Consider the following 24,032-nt stretch of genomic DNA (forward strand, 5'->3'; position numbering starts at 1 on the left):
TTAACGAAAGGATCACTTCCCATTCCTTTAACTAATGATATCCAGCTCGCTTTTCATGCCGAAACAGTTTCTTACTGCCGAAGCCTAGAACTAACTACGGCAAATTCACAGTAAATTTCCGTGCTTCATTTTTGTGAATTCATTACCATTTAGTATAAAGCAATCACCTAACATTCATACTTTCAAGCGTAGTTCCCGTACTTTTCTTCTAGAGAAATAGTTTTTTTTCTTTCTTTTCAATGGAGCATTTTGGAGCACTCACTTGAACTGTTCTCCCATATTTATGGTTTGGTTGGTTTGGTTTATAGGGTTTAACGTCCCAAAGTTACTAAGGCTATGAAAGACGCCGTAGTGAAGGGCTCCGGAAATTTCGACCACCTGGGGTTCCTTAACGTGCACTGACATCGCACAGTACACGGGCCTCTAGAATTTCTCCCCCAAAGAAATTCTAGCCGCCGCGGCCGGGATCGAACCCGCGTCTTTTGGGTCAGCAGCCGAGCACCATAACCACTGAGCCACCGCGGCGGCTTCCCTATTTATGCATTTATGTACATTTACCCTACTCAAGTCTCGTTTACAGTTGCATCTTGCTGCTTCTACACGTGTTTTGCTAATTATTTTTTATAATCTGTTTCAATTTTATCCGCTGTTGTTTGTACACAGCGATTTTTTTTTGAAGTTCGTAACAGGATGTCCTCTGTGCAGCCTTTGGCTTTGGGACCTCATCCTGTATTTAACAAATATGTGTATGTACTGTTTGTGCGTTAATAAAGTGATTTTGATCCTGATTTCTAACACCTGGGTTTCCTGTGCGTGCACTGACTTCGAAGACTACACGGGCCTCTAGCATTTCACCTCCATGGAAATGCGGCCGCCGGGATCGAAGCCGCGTCTTCAGGGTGAGCCACCGCGGCGGCTTTATAGTGAAAACGTTCGATACCAGAATGGGAAGGAGTACCGTGTGCTGAGAAGCATTCTTTGGCGTATGACTTGAAATAGTTGCGAGTATGTTTTTGCAGGCTAGTTGGTGCCTATGCATTCTGGGTTTTTTGCGGGAGTTTTTGGGTTTTTTTCTGGGTTTTTTGAGGGAGCACGCAAGATATGTCAGGAACAAGTCAGGTAGCAAAATGATTGACCATATTCAGAATTGCCGCAACTGCACTCCCGCGCTCGAAAAAACGTCAGTACTGCGCCGGTGCAAGACACAACTTGGAAGAGAGATAATTGAGGCTAATGAGATAGAATAAATCGGGTAACTCGTGTGTCAGCAATCCTTCAATTTTGCTCTCAAAAAAAGAAATCAGTTATCCTGCGAAGAATTAGAGCTCGAAGCATGCATTCACTCGTGCGATGATGGGATCTGTGCTGATCTGATATGTATGTATGCGAAGTCTCTTCTTTCCCTCTTCTTGTTTGATAAGAGCAGCTGCTGTATTTAAGCAAATGTTCCGTCAATAAACACCTGAGTTGTTAGTAAGCGCTTGTCCTGTCTACCTCGTTTCTTTTGTGTCGTGTCTTTTGCGCAAAAAACCCAGAATGAATTGAAATAGTTAAGTGCCTTAAAGAGAATCTGTCCTTTGCACATCTTAAAGTCTAATCGTTTTAGTAGCTCGTCCAGAAAATACTTTATTTGGTTATCGTGGTGTTTCTTTTCGTCATTTTCATATTTATCTTCCTTTTATATCGCCCCAGCCGCAGTAATCACCGTCACTTGCTGATAAATATTTGCGTAGCTGCCGTTTTTGTTCTCGTCGATTATTCCTAGAAATAATGGCTTAAAACAGTCAGCCACAATTTGCAAATGCTGCTCAGAGTAACGCCATAGAGAAGACAAAGGAACTTTGGCGCACAAGGACAACTACGCTGCGATGCGCAGGGGTCCATGCTGAAGATGTGACGTTTTTAAGGTCTCGGTATCGGAGGTCACAGGGGCACTGCCCGGACTTTGACACCGTTTTTGATCTTCAGGATGATTGGGTTCATCTCGATACGAGGCGGGTCCTGAAAGGAAGATAAAAAAATCATGGCTATGTTTCAACATCAGTAACGGAGCACAAAATTCCATATCTAGATCCAGCTCAGCTTCTGAAATGGCGAGGTTGCGTATTTATTGCATTCATGCAGAAAAAATAGCCGCGACCGCAAATCCCAACAATCCCAACCTAAACTTCGCCCTACAACGCAAATACAACATCCTGTGTTGGTTTCCGCATAGACAGAAATGCATAAATAAGTTAGAAAGCGTCCATCGGAAAGCAGTAAGGTTTATTTTTAACAAATATAAACGTAATGACTCTCCAACTGAACTCTTCAACAAGGCGAATCTCTCCACTATTAGTAACCGCGCCCGGACGCGTATTCGCCAACTGCAGCGTGTACAGCCACAAGGCTTGAAACCACGGTGAATTGATCACGGTGACTGAAGATTGTCACAACGGCTTACCTAAAAGGGATAATTATTCCCTAAATAATGCTTAAAAGTCTATGCCAACCTATTGTTACTAACCATGTGATATTTAGTTTAAATTCAAAACTGATATTCCAGCGCTGTGAATAATCTGTGTAAAAGTATGCAGAAAATGTTTTGAAAATCTTAAACGGCGTTATATGCCACTAAGCATCACGATTTGCGACCTAAAAGGGGTAAAAATTAAAAAATGAAATAAAAAACATCAATAAAATTCCACTAGAGAGAGCGGAGTCGAACGGCCGACCTTCCATACGCAACACGTGCCTCTAATCCACTGCGCCATAGCGGCGATGTCAAACCGTCGTTCTGAATGAATATTTATAACCAGCCTTAATGGTGGCTGCTGCCTGCCGGTGGGCGGCGCTGTCATCGCTGGCTGTACCGGCTGCATTTGGCGAACACGCCGCCCGGACCTCGCACCTTAAATTCGTCTTTCTCCTCCTAAACGGTGCTCTTAAAATAGATTCTGAACGCTACTTAGTTCCTTCACCAAAACGCAATACCAGAACGAAACACTCCCAGCGTTTAACAGAGTATAAATTCAATACTGACACCTTTCGTTATTCATTTTTTCCGCAAGCAATTAGGGAATGGAATATGTTACCTGCAAATGTTGTTAGCTCTGAATATCTGAGTAGTTTTCTTTGTCACCTGTCATAATTGTTTATTTGAACTTTTTAGTAAGGCTTTGCTTGTACTTTTTCGAAGATATATTTTTGCACACTGTGCTTTATTTTGTGTTTAATACTGCGTCTTCCATTTCGAAACTGTCTCCCATGATTATCACTTTTACAATGTTATTTCAGTTGTGTGAACCCTCTTTGTGAGTTTTTTTTGTTTTGACGTACCAAAAAAAAAATGAAACCAAACATGTACCCATTCCTGCAACAGCCTCGATAGAGGCTAGCAGTATTGTCCAAATAAAAATAACAATAAAAATAAAACAATACGCTGAATGGGAAGTGTTTACCGCATTCTTGCAAGGATAAGTGACCGAACCGACAGATCCCTTTCAAAAAGTAGGGCTTGCCTTAGAAAAAAAGGAAAGACTTGATAACGGTGACAATGAGAAAAAATCCACATGCAAGTACACCAAATTTCCTTATGCGTGGGCACTGCGATAGCATGTGAAGGTGTAGGTGTATTTAGCGGAAGTGATTTCACTTCCGGTCTGGTAATGTCACTTCCGCGTCACTTAGGATGTCACAATGGGCGAATTTTAATTACCTTGGCATTTTATGCCCCATTAGATGTTTGTAGCTATGGCATTAATATATAGTATCGCAGGAAATTTGTGTAGTAAAAGCTTGCCGACAGCCGAAAAGTAGGACAAGCGTCGACAGTAGAGCCATAGTGCAGTCGCGTCCGAAACTAGCAAGTGTGTTATTTAGAGCGCGTTGTTGTGGAATCAGTGATAATTATAAATGATAACAGAGTGCAAATCTCGCAAAATGCGTCAATCGTTGCGAAAGAGCCATCTCGCAGAGCAGAGAGACAAAGTTGCTGGGAACATTCTTTAGAAAGCATGTAGACCGGAGAAGCAGACTGAAAGCACTCGGCAAACGAGTCAAGGAAGGTGCGTTTGGTAATTATTTCTGCAAAGTCAAAGGGCTTTTTTCTGAACTGATAGTTTAATCAAACACGAATATATAGATCTGCTGCTGTGCAATGTTGAGAAGCTTAGGCTGTACGTCATATTGCCGGCACGGCATGAGGAAATAAGAACCATCCTCATATGTATCGAAATGATCCGTCCGTAACCTGGCCGATGCCTTAAACGGTGCATCCAAGTGTTACGGGAATAACACTCGTCACTTGTGGTTACTCTCCTAAAATGTAGTCTTGTAAACTAAATAGGCGAACTTAAAGCTGTTCTTTATGGCCTTTACCCACACGTTGTGGTTGGTTGGTTTATGGGGTTTAACGTCCCAAAACGACTCAGGCTGTGAGAGACGCCGTAGTGAAGGGCTCCGGAAATTTCGACCACCTGGGGTTCTTTACCGTGCACTGACATCGCACAGTACACGGGCCACCAGAATTTCGCCTTCATCGAAATTCGACCGCCTCGGCCGGGAACGAACCCGCGTCTTTCGGATCAGTAGCCGAGCCACCGCGGCGGTTTCCACAAGTTATGCTGATGACGGAGACCTGGTTGCATGCTACGATATTTGACAACAAAATTATCCCCGTCGTAAAAATATACTGAGATGCGACTAACACTTTCAAGGGAGGGCAGATGCAAGTGTCGTTGCATAAATGTGACAGTATTGCCTGCTATTTCCAACTATGAAAGGCTCTTTCGTTTAATAGATTTCTTAGCACGCAACGGCTGGCTAGTTGGTTGTGCATACTTAAGACTACAGCGCAATTCCAACACGGACAAGACAACATGGGCAGGTACGAGACAAGCCAAGACAGAGAAGAGAAAGAAGAGGAACGTGAAGAAGAACGAAACGAGAAGATGAAAAGAAGAGGAGAGAACAGAAGGAGTGGGGAAACGAGAACCAGCCACCTACGTATCTAAATGATCCGGTCATCACCTCGATTTTTCTGATTTATTATCCGAAGCGAAACCATTAGCTTCGCACCGATTTACCCTCTTCTTTTGGCTCTCCTCACTGAACCCTGGCCAATCCTTCGTCGTGGGTATGTGCGATTTCATTAAGGCAACAACCACACCGGAGGGACATCGCGGTTCTCGCCGATTGCTTCAACTAAGACGTAGCCTAGTTTAGCCAATAATTTTTTTTTCACGCAGTGTCCGAACGTGTGCAGTGTCGCATCGGCGTTCAGCCGACAACCACACCACCCACCTTCTCGCTGTTCTCTGTCTTCTCCAGCCGGTACTTGCGCAAGATGTAGGCGAACGTGTACCGCAGCTCAATCTGCGCGAAGCGCATGCCGATGCAATTGCGCGGCCCGTTGCCAAAGGCTTGCATGGCCATCGGGTTGATCTTGGACTTGTTTTCGGGCATGAACCTGCGAGAAAGAGCAACAGTTGCGTCGAAAGTTAGCATGCCTAGCTAGGATTTCTTCGAATGTTTGTTTCTTAACAATGACATAAACTGAATTGTAATTATACAGCTGGCAATACGGACATGCAACTGTAGTTGGCACGTAATGAAGATTACGCAGAGAGAGATACAGCTCGTGCAAGATACCCGTGCAGGGTCCCTGCCCTCATTCCCCAGGTCATGCTCAGTTGCACGGACACTTATCTACTACTACTACTACTACTACTACTACTACTACTACTACCACCACTACTACTACTACAGCTCCTACTGCTACGACTACCACTACTACTACTGCTGCTACTACTACTACTACTTACTACTACTGCTACTTACTACTACTACTGCTACTACTACTGCTACTACTACTACTACTACTACTACTACTACTACTACTACTACTACTACTACTACTACTACTACTACTACTACTACTAATACTCCTACTTACTACTACTACTACTGCTACTACTACTTACTACTACTACTACTACTACTATACCATTACTACTACTACTACTACTACTAATTACTACTACTACTACTACTACTACTACTACTACTACTACTACTACTACTACTACTACTACTACTACTACTACTACTACTACTACTACGGCGACAACGACGACGACGGCAATGAGAAACACACTTCGCCCGGAAATATTCGCATTATAACAGCTAGCGCAGTAAATGCTCAAGGTTGCTTTGTACAATTCTTAGCTCGGATGCCGTGGTTGCACAACATGTGACGCTCTCTGCACACTCGCTAGTAGGCGTCAGTCCTGCATGTTAAAAAAAAAGACCACTTATTAAGGCTAAACTTACCTACCTACAGAAAACGCTACGAATATTGCATCCCTGGTGGAGTGCGTTTTGCAAAGAAAAAGAAACTTTCATGTATACGAACGAAAAAAAGCTCGGCATTTGTGCAGCTCCTGCGTCATAACAACCGACCCTTTTCTAATTCTAAAATAAACTGGGCTTCAAAGCAAGTAGGATGTGGCAGCGTGCAACCATACTGACATGCGGCGCATAGCAATAAGTGTTTTCGCTCGGCGTAAGCGGCGATGTCCTTCCGACGCATAACGAATGTCGTCTGCTGCAGGCTGAAAAATGACGCTACCGGTATCAAGTTTTATGTTCTATACCTGGTGAAGTTGTCTGGGAGGACATCAGAATTCGGGCATATAACCGCTTCTTTAGATATATTTCAAGTAATTTAGCATTAACGCCAATAAAACTAGGTGGCGAATTCTCAGTACTGAAGCGCACCGGTACTACAGGCCGCCGTTTTGGAGGCCTCGGGGTGCTCGGTAGCGATCAAAAGTTAAACCGACTCCGTAGCGACTCAGCAACAGTCTTGCTGAGGAAATTAAGACAACTTAGTGCCTACAATACAACACACGCGCGGGCACAAAATGTCACCCGAGTTACGGCTTTGAATAACTGCAGAAAACTGGGACCCACATTTGCGCAATAAATGAACGGCCGACGTGCCATTCGAAGAACCTCATTTCGTTAACAAATTAAATTTACTTTATGCCGTGGCACATCCCAAGTAAGTCCTTAAGCGTCGATTTCCGGAACGCGTTTTAGAACATGCATGTTATGCAAGCCGGGAATCCGGCCTCTACGCAGGCTCTGAGCCTGCGCTCGTGTGCTGCTGTTCACGACGTGGGTGTGCGCAGCGCGAATGAGCTTTGACTTCAAGTCCGTGCTAGTAATTGAACTAAGACCGGGCTCCTGCTGTCAGACGATGCCCCAGGATCAACTAGAGGGGGCGCCCATTGAACGCCCCAGGAACGTTCTTACGGTGTCGCCAAAAACTAAGCGAGAACTAGATCCCCTCGTTCAGTGTGTCTTGTGATAACTAACGTGTACACGTTTATAGCTACGCATTGAATAAACGATTCTTTTCTCACGGTCTTCAATCACGTAGTGAAGTAGATACAGTGTGATTGATCGGCTGTAAGGACTCAAACGTGCCCAGTGGGTTCTAATTAACTACGTCTTATAAGGAAAGGCACCCAAGACTTCAGCTGCCTTACCTGTCAGGGTTGAATTTATCCGGCTCATCCCAGTGTCGGGGATCCCTGTGGATGTATTCAGAGGCCGCCATAACAGCAGTACCGGCTGGGATGCGTATTTTGTCGTACTGTTTGTCCACCACGGCTTCACGCGTGACGAATCTGCATAATAAGCGGAGATAGAAGGTCACAATGGGGAAGGTGGCATAGATAATGTGATGTACGCAGGTAGGCGCAGTGTAGAAAATAAGCAAGGCAAATGGAATATGAATCTACGTGCTGCCACTTAAAACATACTTACAACCGGTATACGCAGAGCTGGTTCCAATTCTGACGGAGCTCGTTTGAGGTGCGTGCAGCCTTGCAGGCACCTCAAAGCCGCCATTTTAGTAACACTAGACACCCGACCGGCAGCCAAGTGGTTTGTACGCCCGTGGTGCTTTATGCACAGTTTAAGCCGGTTCACAATAGTTAACGTTGCCAACGGGACTCAAACTACTTCCCTTGTGTGAACTAGTTGCCGCCGCTTGCAGCAGTGTAAAGTCATTCGACCAAAGCGCAAGTTCTGGCACACCTTGCAGAAAAAGCTGCTGGCGGTCGCTACGTATCTCAGCGGTAACAGTAGCCAAGTGCTCATGCAACACCAGGGGCATCACAAGAATGTTAAATGCAATGAAATTATGGAACGGATTCTAACGTGCTGACCTCTTGTCGGCTATTGGCGCTGTAAAAAAAAATCAGGAACAAAATTTGGCTGACGTTGCATTATACTGATATCACTACACGCCCATTCAAGCCACCTCGTATGCATCCAATCCTGGAAGGCCGCTATTTGCGTTCCGTCGGTACCGTGTGGGAATGGGGAGCAGACTGATCACAGACAACTCTCGCGCGGAAAAGTAAATACTTCAACCGCAGCGTGCGTGGTATACTTATGGCTTACATTTTTCATTTTATGCCAAGCATTCTAGCAAACAAGCGGCAGGTCAGAGAAGAATGACACACTTTTACGCAAATTATACCTGTTCAGCTATGAGAAGTCTACTCAACACCGCAAGCCTGAATGCGCTCTACGTGCGTCATGTTCATACTCACGCGAAGGCTGGTGGGTAGAGACGCATGGTCTCTTGTATAACGCTGTTCATGTAAGGGAGATCTTGAATGGTGCTGTACGTGATTGGCTCCTGAAAAGAAAGCAGAAAAGACGCGGACATATCGTATAATTGTAAGAGCATTCAGCCCTGCAAAGCACTGCGCGGGGGGTTAAACTTTATTGAAGCAGGCTTAGGAGACTTCCTCATATTGAAGAGGGATAACAAAGCCGACCAGAAGTTGAAGCTTCTCTCGTGTTTAAATTTCATCTTTTGAAATATTTTCATTGAAAACTAGTCAGATTATAGAGTACATCTGAACGAAACGTTGACTGGTTTTCGTTCACGGAAGTTAATGTACAGTCAGGCCGGAATGAAACGCGAACAGAGCATGTCAAGAAAACAAAATATTTTACCTGCCCATTTTCAGCTGATGTGCACAACTAGCCTGATTCATGTGCCTGGGTAGAGGGCCTACTGAAATGCGTAATCGAAAATAGGTTGTAAAGGAATATCTCGCTGCAAAGCAGAAATGTATGACATATGCGTGTTCGCGTTTCATTCCGGCCTGACTGTACACCTACACGCGTGCTGCATGCGCGGTGGAGTGTGCTAAATTAAGCTCTGCGAACAAAAACTAGTCGACGCTTCGTCACAGTGAAGCACGCTGCCTAAAACGCAACAAAAGGAGATTCAAATTAACCCCGTTGACAGTGAGAGATGCTAAAGTTCAGAAGTCCAGAGAGCATTATGAATATTTTTTTTTTTAGCTACTGGAGCCTTTTCTTAATGCCATTGGTTCTAAGAGAGCGGGTTATCTTACTTTTATAGGACGTGACTTGTGCGTTCAGTTAAAATAACCTGTACCTACTAGACTTAATGGAATACGCGGGAGTTATACTAAGGTATCGAGTACAGCAGAGAAGTCGCAAGTAACCGGATGATTTTACAATATACCCGGAATCCATTGCGTGCCTTGTGGCTGCTCGAATATCAGCTCCATGAAGTAAGCTTATTTGAGTTAAGGTATTTTTAAAGTCTTTGCACCAGGATCATGCGCGCTTCGCCGCGCTTCACCCGTCTTTCTTGGTATGGTCTCATTGTAGAAGTCATAATGTTGTCCGCCATTGCAAAGAAAACAGGATTAGGAATGCGGGACTCTGAACCATATATTAAATTCTAGATAAGCACATTTTTCAATATCAGATTGTTTGTATCAACACAGTTTTCTCAGATATCGTAGGATCCCGCTATAAAAATTAAGATATCCGTAGATCAGCCCTTTGCAAGCTTGTATTTTCTTTTGCAATAAGAGTTTTTGCGATCAACAAAAAAAATCACCCGTTGGTTTTCTGCGGCAAACACGAGTGCTCGATGCGAGCGCTGGAAAATCTTTAAAAGAAAGATTTTGGTATGCATCGAAAAAATAGCATATTACCTGCAATCTTTCTGTTATAGTTCATGGTTTGATCACAGTTAAAACTGATGTCCCAGTGTCCCGGAGTTGACTGCTACTTTAGCCAATAAATATCTTTCAGGACATCTTAGACTAACAAAAACTGTAAATTGTGGAGCTGAACGCCTCCATTTCCCCTTGCAACAACGTGACTTTCCTGGGTATTCAACTCGATTCTCAACTGAAATTTCATCATCATTTGGACCATGTGAAGAAAAAAACTGCATTTGGAATTCGTGCATTAATAAAGGCTCGTCATTTTTTTGCATCATCAGCGCTCTTATCACATTACTTTGCTTTTATTCACGCTCACATTAATTACGGCATTGTAGTATGGGCGAACACTTACAACTGTCATTTGCACTCTATCGAGCACATTCAAAATCAGGCTATTCGTATCATTACCCACAGTTTATACCTTGTTACTGCTATCCCTTTGCTTCGTCAATATAATATCTTATCCCTTAGAAATTTATTTGATTACAATCTAGCCAGCATGTTTTTTAGAATAACGAACAACTCATTTTCTTTTGATTTTATTGACAAATGTTTTTTGAAAAATTGTAACCTTACGAGATTTGCAGCTCAAAAAAATTTCTTGCTTCCCCAAGTTTTCACTAATTATGGAAAACGTCATTATCATTTTGTATGCATTTCCCTGTGGAATAATTTACCCCTGAGTTTAAAATCGCCTGTGTCTTTGTCTATGTTTAAATCGGATTTAAAAAGTTTTCTTTTGCAGCAAAATGTGGAGTGAACTGCTTTAGTCCTTAATTATCTGCTAGAAATTTCTACTTTGTTTTTTGTTTGTTGACAACTGTATCCTTGTATTTTGAATTATTTCTTTATATGTCTTCTCACAACGCTGTATTTTGTACAATATTATTTATAGTGGGTTGTTATTCTTGTTTTGCTTGTCTGTTTGTTTTTGCCCTGCTAATCTATTTCATTCTCATTATATAAATGTTACTTATTTAAATTACCATTGTTATTACTGCTAATTGTACCTGTCTGTGATGCTGCTTGTTTTTATTAAGGTAATATTAATCTACCGGGGGTCCCGTGACAGTCGCTTGACTTTGGGACCCTCGCCTGTATACCGAATTTATGTAAGCAATATGTACCCAATAAATACTTATCTTATCTTAAAAATAAAGTGACACGGCGGGTATGAGGGACAGTGTACTGGAAGGCTTCGGTTTAGTTTCGACCAAACGGGCGCCTTTTTTCTTGTGCTTCGATCGAAACGCGGCCTTCTTAGCCAGGGCTGAGCCCGGGTCCTACGGCTCGGCAGCAGAGTCCCGCAACAACTAAGACACCGCGGCGGTTTTTCCTATCAGAAAAAAAACAACAACAAAGTAGCAGACATTTAAGACAGACTACGCACATAGGGTCCCAGAACCGAAAGAAGCTCCTGCCTCATCTTCTCCTGCACTTCCGGGTAGTGCGTAATCACGTGCGTCACCAGGGCCATGGTGTTGCTCGTTGTCTCGAACCTTTTGAGCCAGGATAGCAAGCAATGCAAGAATGGAAAGAAGATCAAGTCAGTGAGGAATCCGTAAAGAATAAGAGCAGTGTGCGCGGCTTTCATTGCCCGTTTAGTGCAGGCGTTTCATCGTCGTCATCATGTTTCATTCGCTAATTATGGCCTTGCAAACACTCGTTGGCAGCAGTGACAGAAAAGCTCGCCCGTGTCTCGCCTGAGTGAGGCACAACCTTCGCCTTAGCGAAGCTGGTCTGTTCGCGTTGCCCTAGGTTTGAATCCCAGTCGCGGATATTTATTTGATTAGTTGTCATTTGTTTATATCACTTAGAACATACCCACAATCATCGCAAACCCACAAAGAAACGCACAGACATCGCGAGATCTTGCTCGGGGTTAACCCATCCGATTAGGGCTTTCGCACTGACAATACTACCATAACAATAATAACAATAACAATACAATACAATAAAAATAAGAATACAATAACATTAACAGCACTATTAAACTTTCTCAAAGCTTTCTTTTTTTGGACGATGAACTGTTTGCACTGTCACGTAAAAGTTCCTAGATCGTCGGCTGAACCTCGAAATGGGACGTATGAAGCCTTTCGCTCTCCCTTAAGGAAAGTAGAGTTCGATGGAATAATACACTGCATACAGTTCACGGTTCTACGGAAACCCGTCTGGCCAGGGAATTCTGAAAAAAAAAAACGTAACAACGTTGACGTTTCGGGGAGCGCTAATGGTGCCTTGTTAACAATGAGACTCAAACAGATGGGTCGTTGTTTACGCAAGAAAAAAGTGGCGTACACAGAGTATGCGTATGTATATTTCGGGTTGATCCACTGCCTGTTGTCAAGTCAGCGATTGCTTGAAGCTTTGTAGGTTGCGGCTAGAGAATAATTTTCTTGTAAGATCGAAAAGCTCGTAAATTTGGTTTCCCTTCCCAGGGTTCTAGCTGAAGAATTGCTCCACGATTTGCGCGCAGCGGATGCCTACAGCATGTTATAGCCCCCCCCCCCCCCCCCCCCCTCCCAAACCCAATCCCTCAAGTTGGGCGCTGAGCTAGGTTGTACACCTAAAGCCTTTGTCAGAGATGTATAGCCGACTGGGATTGCATCTGGTCCATCCAGTGCAATTTGTTTTCGCATCATCTATGTTCACAATTCCTACCGCCTCAAGGACTGCGCCGATTACTAGATGTTCTGCGAATTCGTATAATGGTAACGCGACGCGACGGCGCTCCCTCATCAAGCGCCGCTAAAATGCCTCACCCGGCAACGAGGACGTTGAACGCATTCTGTGTGATGTCGTCGTCATCCAGGACGCCCTTGCTGAAGACCGACTGGTTCCCGCCGCCGAGGACTTCTGTGGAAGCGAAAAGTGGCGCAATGTAGGAAGAAGGCGAAATCTTAATACAGCCAGGTAAGGAGAAACCGTGTTTATGCGCCCGTCAAGTGAGAAACGTGAGCCTAAAGTGGAAGAACCGCCTGAAAGCAAGAATGCATATTTAAATACACGTGTGTCTCCATTAAATCTACGTATCTAAGAAAAAGTCACTCTATATAATGCGTCAAACGAGGCAAATAAACATCTTGCGCAATCACAGATAGTAAACTTTACACACGGAAAGACAGACCATCCAGGCAAGAAGAAAAACTATGATAGCAGAAGTCGCGATATGTACCTGGGCCATGCGACGGTCGGTGACAGTTCAGAAAACTTTCGGGGGGGGGAGGGCTGAAGCCCCATAAGCCCCTCTCCCCCTGGCTACGCCCCTGGCATGCGCTATGCGCCTCTGCTTACATACCTCTCCCTTTCGACGCTTGCGCTCATGCCCCCTGGCTACGCCCCTGGCATGGCCTATGCGCCTCTGCTTATATACCGCAGGCTCTCTCCCTTTCGACGCTTGCGCTCATGGGATCGGCCGGAGAGGATGTACACGTCGGCGTCGGGGCAACACGTAGTTAAAATCGTAGCTGTAAAACCTTGATATCTGTGGCCTACATTCCGTCTATTGGCTCAAAACAGTCGCACAAGCTTGGACTATCGCATAGAATGGTCTAAACTTTACGTTCCATTTTTTTAGCTACCTTCTTCGATGTTATTCGTTATTCGATGAAATGCGAATTTTCTATCGTGATGTAGAACTAAGCTCAGACGACATTCGCCATTCGACGACGACATTCGACGACGTTCGTAGAATCAAACTGATGAATTTAAGCTCGTGAATGTACTTGACACGGATCAGGAAATTAACTGAGTATCGACAAAGCAGCAGTGATTTTCTTTTTTGGTCCATCGCAATTACTGTGGAGAAATTCTATCATGAGAGAGTATTGTAAACATTCTAAAATATTATAGGACGCACACGTAGTTCTCGAAGAAATTGGTTTTCATCACGCAGTACAGAGGTAGAGGGTGAAAAGAAAGAGCATGAAAAATAAAAAAAATGCACATTTCCTGTCTTTTCTATGCTCTGAAGGAAACCATTGACGAAAACAAGTGCTCGAAAAGTATGTAACCGAATACAGAAAATAGAAAAACAACCACACGCGATGTCTGCGTCACTAGATGGCAACTGTATAAATATTTTACAGTCCGAATTAACTGAAAAAACTTTCAGTGCGCTGTTGAATTTACCACTGGGACTGGGCAACAATATTTCACTCAATTTACAAAACAACTATAGCGCGCTTCATCATGGTGAGGACATATCAAAACGTTTGGCGAATAGTTCAGACTCTGCAGAATAAGCTCGGAGTCCAAAGATGGAGAAGAAATGAGCAAACTCTTATAAACGTATTGAAATAAGTGAGTAATGCTATTAAAATCGCCAATGACCGCAGTCATGATGCAACAGAGGCAGACAATCCAAAACTGCAGTCAGGGCTTTGACGGCATTCCGTCTGGTCAGGAATCATGGTTGATGAAGTTCCCTGGTAAGTGACCATGTTGGAAAAAAGAATGACGTTTCGAGTACGCTACGGCTCCCTTGTTCAGAATGAGAACAAGACTGCACGGAATGCGAGTGACATTTCCCAGATTTACTGTTAGCGTTGCTGCAAACTTACCAGATTTTTCTGTGTTAGGGAGTTCGAGGTCATTGTCTTCGGAAGCCATGAGTTGACTGGATCGCACCGATCCGATGTCAACGCGGGCGTGCTTCGCGTCAATCATCAGCTGAAGCAGGTCCTTCCGGCGAAGCTTTTTTGTTGAAAAAAAAGTGGAAAGACGTCTATGTATCAAAGAACTCAACAGACTTATTGACCGCATTGACCAATTGTTGAATTGTTGAAAATTGTTGAAAATGTTTCGCATACCTACCATACGGCCGCACTTTTCTTAAAGTATAACTTAGTTAGTTTATGGGGTTTAACGTCCCAAGGCGACTAAGGCTATGAGAGACGCCGTAGTGTAGGGCTCCGGAAATTTCGACCACCTGGGGTTCTTTAACGTGCACTGACATCGCACAGTACACGGGCCTCTAGAATTTCTCCTTCAAAGAAATTCATCCGCCGCGGCCGGGATTGAACCCACGTCTTTCGGGTCAGCAGCCGAGCGCCGAAACCACTGAGCCACCGCGGCGGCTAAAGTATAACTTACTTCCAATTACTAAGCTTTATGACTATCGCCTGAGCAAGTGTGTGAAAAACGAGGTGTTGAACAATATATCTTTTCTATCCAAATTAGCTGGTTTAGAAAAACGAGATGCAATGTACAGCACAAGAAATATAGCGCAATGGAATGTAAAAACACAGATAACTTTCTATGGTAATCAAATATTAGAACATAAACTACCGCGACTTCTTAACAAACTCGCACAAAACGATATTGATCTCCAAAATACAACACGCCACAAACAGTTCGAGTATTTTTTACACTACACTACACCTAACCTTTTTTTTTCTGTGATTTGTTTACCTAATTCTTCTTTCTTTCACCATCATTGTAAGTTTTCTTTCCAGCCAGGACAATGCTGTTGATTTTATGCTGACTACTGTAACCTGATAAGAGCTCTGCTATATGTATTTTTTTTCCTTTGTTATCTGTATTTCCTGTATTTGCTTTTTTTTTGCGTGTGTGTGAAAAAAAACCAAACCACTGCATTGCTATCAAAGTGGGGGCCCGTGGCCTTGTCAAGCTGTCAAACGGCTGCTTTTACTACGGGTCCCCGCCATCATCTGTACCATGGTGGCAAAATAAAATTTGAATTTGAATTTGAAAAACCGCACTGTTGCATAGCACTTCTACGCACCTTGTACGTATACAGAAGTTATCTGCAAGCTAACAGAAGTTCAAGCATTCACATCGCTTGCCAGCCACCTCAAAAACTCTGAAGGAAATGATTGGCAAAAACTGCCAATTATTTCCTTCAGAGTATCTGTGCGCATATGCAGAAAAACTTTTTGTTAAAGGATAGCGTTTGCACCTTTACTCTCCGCTGATGTCGTCACTTTTGCTTTGCAGGAAGTCAAACCAAAAAACAATTCCTTGTTTCCATACAAATGACAACCCAACTGTTGGGTCAGCTCTTGGACTTAGTGCGATAAGAATTGCGATGCTGCTATCTCTCAGCGCGCCCTTATCTCACGGGGACTTACACGTAGCCATGGCGAGGAGATGTCGGTGCGGAAGCTTCAGTGCGATGTAAGCAACTACCCTTGTTGGCATGTCGGTGCCAGTGTGTCCTTACTCGCCACTCTCTTTGCTTTGCTCAAATTATCCGAGTTTTCTGAAGGGGTAGCCCTGTTTAATACTCTTGACAGCTTCCGGTGGGGGTAGCATTTATTGGTGCTAACGTAGGTACAGTTGAGTGAACGGGTATCTAGCTGGTTGATTGGGCATAATATGATCACTTCGATCTATAGGATAAATGCAGGCCAAAAATGCAAAAACGCCTTCATGCGCATCTCAAAAAGGCCGAAATAGAATGAGTGCCATCGGAATGCAGAATAACACCCTCTCACACAGCCCGCTTACACAGATGAGTTTTTCGGTGGAGTAGGGCAGATGAGTATGTTTGGTATACAGGTTGTTGAAACGCAATACAAATTAAGCGGTCACATTCACAAAGCTGTTCGTATGGTTACTAACTTAGGTTCGGTATTGGTGGATAACTTGGCAAGTGTCGTGATTTGACAGCGCACACACAACGACCAGATATGAATCGTCGATGAGCAGTACGACGTTACATCAATTTCAGCAACATGGCCTGAGATGTACAGTATTTGTCAAAAGTAACCAGGCTGAACGTTTTTCTTCTCAGTTGTATATTAAAGCTATTATGCCAGACCTCTAGCTCTAAATCTCTGTATGGTAAGAATAACCCCTATTCTCACCTTCAAAGAACTTTTTGATCTTTAGGGAAGCCGTGAGGGCTCTGTTATGCGAATGAAAAGAAAACCATGGAGCCTGGTTACTTTTGACAAAGTCTGTACGTGTATGCCACTATTAGTGAGAACAGATGAAAGGTTTGGTTTGGTTTATTAGTGTTTAACGTCCCAATCCGACTCAGGCTGTGAGGGACGCCGTAGTGAAGGGCTCCGGAAATTTCGACCACCTGGGGTTCTTCAACGTGCACCGACATCGCACAGTACACGGGCCTCTAGAATTTCGCCTCCATCGAGATTCAGCCGCCGCGGTCGGGATCGTACCCGCTACCTTTCAGGTCAGCAGCCAAGTGCCATAACCACTGAGCCACCGCGGCGGGGACAGATGAAAGGTGAAAAGGCATGTCAAGGTGGGCAATAAAAAAATTCACACATGATCAGTCTAGTCCACGCAGCAGAGTAATCGTTAGAATTAGTGCTCTCCTGTCAGGTGGAGCAGCCGCTCTCGCTGGCGGGGTCAGACCGTGTGTGCGGGTGGCGTGACACAGTTCGTCAGTCACCGTCTGACACGCCGTACCTCAGCTCCACTGTCCTCAACCGATTCAGCAGTCCCAATGTGGCACGCAGTACTACCTGCCCACTCTCCGCACCCCTCATTTCATTTCATTTTATTACCCTCAAGCGCAAGAGCATTACAGAGGGGAGTGGTACATAAAGTATATAGCGAGAATAAACAGAGCACAATCAAACCTAAACCAAACGAAAAGGCTAATACATATCATCATCATCATCATCAGCCTGACTACACCCACTGCAGGGCAAATGCCTCTCCCATGTCTCCCCAATTAACCCTGTCCTTCGCCACATGCGGCCACTGTACCCCCGCAAACTTCTTAATCTCATCCGCCCACCTAACTTTCTGCCGTCCCCTGCTACGTTTGCTTTCTCTTGGAATCCACTCCGTTAGCCTTAAGGACCAGCGGTTATCTTGACTTCGCATTACATACCCTGCCCAAGCCCATTTCTTCCTCTTGATTTCAACTAAGATGTCATTAACCCGCGTTTGTTCCCTCACCCACTCCGCCCTCTTCCGATCTCTTAACGTTACACCTATCATTTTCCTTTACATAGCTCGCTGCGTTGTTCTTAACTTAAGCTGAACCCTCTTTGTTAGCCTCCACGTTTCTGCCCCATAGGTGAGTACCGGTAGGATACAGCTGTTGTATACTTTTCTCTTCAGGGATATTGGTAAGCTACCATTCATGATCTGAGAGAACCTGCCATATGCGCTCCACCCCATTCTTATTCTTCTAGTTATTTCCCTCTCATGATCCGGATCTGCGGTCGCTACCTGCCCTAAGTAGACATATTCTCTTACTATTTCCAGCACCTCGCTACCAATAGCGAACTGCTGTTCCCTTGCTAGGCTGTTGAATATTACTTTGGTTTTCTGCATGTTAATTCTTAGTCCCACCGTTCTGCGCTGCCTGTCTAACTGATTGATCATGCTTTGCAGTTCTTGTCCTAAGTGAGTGAGGAACAGCAAATAGAAGCACATAAATAAAGAAAGAAAAAATAGATGTTAGGAATATTAACTGAATACGGGAATAAATGGCGAAAGTATACAGTAGCACAGCAGATGGAACAACCGTCAACGGAACAGGTACACACATAGAAAAACGAGGAACATGATCATGATAACTGGCCAAGATAACCTTGACTCTCATTGGCGACCTCCCTCTCGTCACCTCTCGCCTCTTAACCTTCCCTCTTCTTTCTCCCACCGTTCTTCGCCCTCTATCCTCTAAGCTGAAAGGGGAGAGCGAGCCTTACATTTCCCTCTACCCTCTACTCTCCGATGAAAATAGCGAGGGGGACTTCCTCCTGTCCCGTTTGCCTCCTACCAGCCAAGGCTTTTTTAAAAGCCAACGCTGGACGCTTTTTGCGATAATGGGCGTTCTAATGCTAATGCATTAAAATAGAAAGCTCAGGGGACTTGTTGGCGCGACAATTGGCACTGAACGCAGAGCGGAACACCAACTGATGTGGCTCGCAGGCATTGCACAGCACCAACACGCGAAAATATGAAAAAGAAATCAGTTCTCCCCATAAATGGCGCAATTGGCAGGATAGGGCGGCTTCTTCGCTTGCTCTAAATAACCGCTGCACGCTGCTTAACACTGTGCGACATAAAATATGCATGAAGGTTTAACGGGAGAGCGTTGAGGACCTCGTGTCGCAGAAAATCTGGTGTCGTCATCGGGGTCGGTGACCGTGACCGAAATATCCACGAAAATTACCCTGGGCCGCCTGGGTCACGTGACATTGTGGCGTCATCACAGCCTGGCCACTGGATTGCGAGAATACTGCCCAACGTGGCAGGTAGTACCTAACTTAATGATTGATCGCTGCGGAAGAGCAGCCTGGGTAGCACAAGGACCATCGGTGGCAGCAACTGCCACCGCAATATAGTGGCGCATTGCTTAAGCACTGCACCACTGCGCTAGGAGTGGTGTGAAGACCCCCAGGGATCTATGAATGCAAAGTTGAGAATGATATGCATATATGGGAATTAACCCTATTACGAGCACAGTTACCAACATTGGCTATTCTCAGCAAAATTGCTAGGCTAAAGTTTTTTTATCAGCTTTGTCAAAATATGTTCAATCTGGATTCCAGCTTGCACTTGCGACCACCCGGAAGACTGTCATCGCGTACTAACCGTCCCTTCGCAGTTGTGTCATACATGCCGAGAGTTGATGTCTATAAGTTTTCGTTTCTGCCTAAAAGAATTATAGAATGGAATAACCTTGACCGACACGTATTCAACAAAACTTGTTCACTTGAAACTTTTGTAAAAGAGCTGGAACTGTGTTTTACTGACTGATTATACCATTCCCACCCTGTAACAGCCAGCAAGGGCTAACAGTATTTGGAAATAATAAAAATAAAAAACCCATTCCACTATCGCGTCATACCCTTAAGGCAGAGGATAAGTGTACCCTCCAGTTTTTATCTGGCGAGTTGATGCAAAGTTATGGAGCTACATTGATCAGGACCAGGTACGTAGCTACTTACCGATGAGTCAACCTGTCGTTGCTCAACAATGCGCTTGCACTTTTCCTGCACCTCGACGAAGGGGTGCACACCGTTGTTCTGCCAGCGAAGGAGGCGAAAGTTGATGAACTGCAGGAAGCCTGCGGACCCTGGGAACGCGGCTGCGGGCGAAAATAATATGAATCTGGTAACGGAGAACACGTTTTGGACGTTGGTGCAAATTCTAGTCAGCCATGTGAGAAAAAAGTTGCACAGGAAAGAGAAAAGGAAATGAGCGTTATTGATGAGCGCATGCGCGAAGTCACCAGCAAAGATTATTACGAGGCTTGACGAGTAGATTATAGCTTCCATGCAAGTTACTTTAAAATGCGACGTTGCTTTATTATAACGGCTGGTTCATAACGTGTACGTCGATAACTCACTCGACTTGAAGATTCAGCGCCGAAGCAAGTGATTCCGTTTGGTAGAGATGGTTATCAATGCCAAAGCACTTAATATCAAACATCGTCCAACACATCCCTTGAATACACGGGTTTGTAAGTGATTGTTTTATTGTTTATTGGTCTTTCCATCAAATATAATGAAGGAGATAAGGCAAAAAGCTGCGTACGCAGCTTGACTAAGGCCTTATCCCCTCAAAGGACTTCAAAGGCCTCTGGACATCTGCCTCAGCTTAACGCTTTCCTGAACATGAAATTTCCTCAGCACCAAGTTTGAGTTTTCGCAAAAAAGCATGCTCTTAAGAACGGATGCAGATTAGTGGCCAATCAGACACGACGCCGGGCCAACTCGCCAGTCTTTACGCAGCGATTAATTCAAATTAGAGCGGATCTAAACGCTAGCAATAAGCGTTGACTATTAAAAGTATTCCCGCCAAACTAGCGCTACCAGTCTAGTAATTCAATCAAATTTACAAAGCCTGTCACAGCAAAGAATCATTTCAAGATTAAAGTTTTTGTTCCAACTTCTTCACGGCCACTTCAATATAACAAATTCGCAATACTTACACTCTCCTTTCAAACACTCGTCGAGAACTAACCATAGTAAAACACTCCGTCAACCAGTCAGTCGCGTCAACCAGTAACCACAAGTACTCCCTGTTTCGAGATGCTATATCCTATTGAAATAAATTGCCTGAAGATGCGGTGAAGTGTACGTCCATGAAATTATTTCCTAATTATATCGAGAAAATTGACTTTTATGTTTAATTCTCTCCTATTCTTTTTGTGTTTGGATCAGAGAACATCTCTGCATTTTTTATTTTTGTTTTTCCTCAGTTTAATCACAATGATGCATTGTAAACACTCCTGAATGGGCCCGAAAAGGCCCTTCAGTATGTTTAAATAAATAAAATAAAAATGTTTGAAACTCGAGTGGAGGTGTTAAGAACGCTGAAAAAAATACGGACGATCAGTGTGATTGACGCGACAGAGTACGCGTTATAATAATAATAATAAATTCTTTATTTCACTCAGGAAGTGACGGAGTGCGGGAAAAAAAGCTGAAAATTCAGCTTGACTAGTTCCCAGCTTCCCAGAATACAAAAAATTCAAGAAACAAAAGAAGAGAGGAGAAGAAAAAAATAAAATAAAATAATGGCAGAGCGGCATAAGAACCGCCCAAATCAAAATACAGAAATGCTTTGTTTACAAAGTCAGATCGGCTTGTACAAGGAAAATAAAAACAAATCTAATTGAACTGTATGAGACACCGGTGATAAGTGAAAGTACATGCCGGAAAAAGCCCGAAAAAAACAAGAACGTTGCATAAGTAAAGGAAAAAGACGAAGAAAAAAAATGTGCATGAACAGAAAAGCATCATTAGTACTATCCTCGGGAAGAGCAGCCACTGCCGCTAACGAGTTCAAACCGTGCGAGCGGGTCCCTTGATCTCTTTCCTGAATCACCGAGTGACACACTGTATACCCTCCCCTTCACCCGCTACCCGTTGCCTCCCACGCTTGCCCTCTCTCCACTTCGTCACCGGCAAACCGATGCTCCAGACGGGCGGACGGACACGTTCTCACAACATAAGCGTTCTAATGCAAACGCAAACTGAAAAATTTCTTCCTACTTAGAGGTGAATAAGTGAACATAGGGACGGTAACTACGATGCCTTCCTACGTACTGAGCAACACGGCGATGAAGGAGAAAGCACATCCGAACAGGAGTCTGCAGCAGACCAAGAAGCGGTGCCTGGGCTGCTCCTGCAGGTTGTAGTCGATGCCCATTGCGCTCTTGCAGATCACGTCCAGGGCTAGCGCCGCGTACATCTCTCCTGCCTCGAACTCCTCGCCCGTCTCTGCTTTCTGCTCGATCCTGGAGGCCAACTTCTCCACGGCTGAGATGATGCCCGGAGACATCTTGGAAGCGGAAGCAACAGTAGGATGTGTGGTAAGTGGCACGAGAAAATAGATCTTATCAGTCGAACGTTGAAAAAGAAATGGCTAGGGCTCAGGAAATTGCGCAACCGTTCAGCAAACAACTCACAGGGACGCATAACTGCGGTAGTTGGCAATGCAATAGCATTAGAAGTTGGCAATGCCTTTCCGGGAAGTAACGTCACTGCTGGTTTAGGGACGCCACTTCAATCGGTTACGTGATTTCATTTGAACAAGTGGGTATGCCCGGTCTGGCTACGTCACTTCAATCCAGCCAATGGAGAAATAATATGACCGAGGACGCATTTTCGTCCCCAGCGGCTTCTAATGATTGCTCATTGAAAGATAACTATTATTGAGGAGTGCTCTTCCAAATGAAAAGGCCGGCTTAGAAACTACCCGAATGCGGCCATCTGCGCGTACGTATGCATATGAACGGAGGGCGCACGTGCATGGTTTGCTCGTGCTAAGTGAGTGATTTTTGAAGAGACGCTAATTCATATTCAGATAGCCTGTCTGGTTGGTAAGCAGCGGTGAGGCCTATTTGAAGTGTGCTAGGTTAGCAGGATGTTGAATGTATAAATGTAATAGTAATATACTGCAGCCACCAAGCACTTTCTTTACGTGCCCGACCTGAGGAGTGCGTTTCGACACTACAGGTCTCAACATTCGCGTTTTGTTGAAACGCGCTCGTTGAACAACAAGGAATTTATTTGCTTTGATTAAAAGTGAGACTTGTGTAATAAACGCAGTCGAGAGGATCAAGATTATCATGCTTAAACATGCTTAACATTTACGAAAAAACCGCAATCTAAGGAGTATTCCTATAGGGCCTCTAGCATATGTGTGCCTGAATGAAAATAAATTACAAAGGCACGGCAGTGTACCTATTTAGCGATGAGTTTATTACTCCTCAAGTATTCGTCTTGCTGAACGAGCACGTTAATGACATTTACAGATACGGGTGTATTAGAAGTATTGTGGAATGTTCTAGTCAGTTTATAGAGGCAAACTGCTCCAGGGAACAATGTGTCATGGGGTAACCCGCGCCTTTGCACTCGTGAAATTGAGAAGGTTATCAAAATGTCGTTGTTTCAATAAGGCGAAGTGGAGATAAGGTGAACACCAACCAAACAATTGTTTTGAGCACACCAGGTTTAGTGAAGAGGACACGAACGATACTGACGGCATCGTTGTCATCAGCACTTACAAGTTTAAGCTTGTTGGTGGTAAAAGAAGGTGTTAGGACGCTGCGCACTTCCCTCCAGCGCGTGGAGGTCAACTGAAGGAGGCTCTTGTTGTGGGGGCTTGCAGGGCGTTTGGCCTGGAACAGCAGCTGTAGGGAGGAAAGTGCAGTTAGCTGCATGAAAAAAGGTGCCAAATGTCACAGAAAGCGCCCGACGCCAAATGAAGACAGTGGCCAGGCATCACAACAGAATTACATTGCTACTCCATTCTTTTTTCTTCCTTTCTTTTTCTTTCTTTCCTTCTTTCTTTCTTTCTTTCTTTCTTTCTTTCTTTCTTTCTTCCTTTCTTTCTTTCTTTCTCTCTCTCTCTCTTTATTTCTTCCTTCCTTCCTTCCTTTCTTCCTTCCTTCCTTTCTTTCTTTCTTCCTTTCTTTCTTTCTCTCTCTCTCTTTCTTTCTTCCTTTCTTTATTTTGTTTCTTTCGTTCTCTCTTCCTTTCTTTATTTCTGTCAATATTTCAGTCTTTCTTC

General features: G+C 44.2%; 1 protein-coding gene across 5 annotated transcripts in view; it reads right to left on the reverse strand.

Moving 5' to 3' along the window:
* Window positions 1-1,923: 1,923 nt before the first annotated feature.
* Window positions 1,924-24,032, reverse strand: part of LOC149360674 (thromboxane-A synthase-like) — a 34,684-nt gene continuing 12,575 nt past the window's right edge. The window contains exons 5-15 of one of the 5 annotated variants that reach the window (XM_089569371.1): window positions 23,527-23,652; window positions 22,064-22,298; window positions 19,939-20,097; window positions 16,900-16,907; window positions 14,621-14,741; window positions 12,821-12,914; window positions 11,449-11,557; window positions 8,610-8,698; window positions 7,536-7,676; window positions 5,284-5,449; window positions 1,924-2,001 (exon numbers count right to left, since the gene is read on the reverse strand). In XM_089569371.1, coding sequence (XP_089425497.1) covers window positions 1,924-2,001; window positions 5,284-5,449; window positions 7,536-7,676; window positions 8,610-8,698; window positions 11,449-11,557; window positions 12,821-12,914; window positions 14,621-14,741; window positions 16,900-16,907; window positions 19,939-20,097; window positions 22,064-22,298; window positions 23,527-23,652 — 1,326 coding nt within the window. Of the gene's footprint in view, window positions 2,002-5,283; window positions 5,450-7,535; window positions 7,677-8,609; window positions 8,699-11,448; window positions 11,558-12,820; window positions 12,915-14,597; window positions 14,754-16,899; window positions 16,908-19,938; window positions 20,098-22,063; window positions 22,299-23,526; window positions 23,653-24,032 lie in introns of all 5 variants that reach the window. The other 4 variants (XM_089569374.1, XM_089569372.1, XM_089569375.1 and 1 more) reach the window with 4 other exon arrangements.

The sequence above is a fragment of the Amblyomma mixtum genome, chromosome 2, assembly GCF_055824585.1.
Source record: "Amblyomma mixtum isolate Tamu chromosome 2, ASM5582458v1, whole genome shotgun sequence".
Classification (NCBI taxonomy): domain Eukaryota; kingdom Metazoa; phylum Arthropoda; class Arachnida; order Ixodida; family Ixodidae; genus Amblyomma; species Amblyomma mixtum.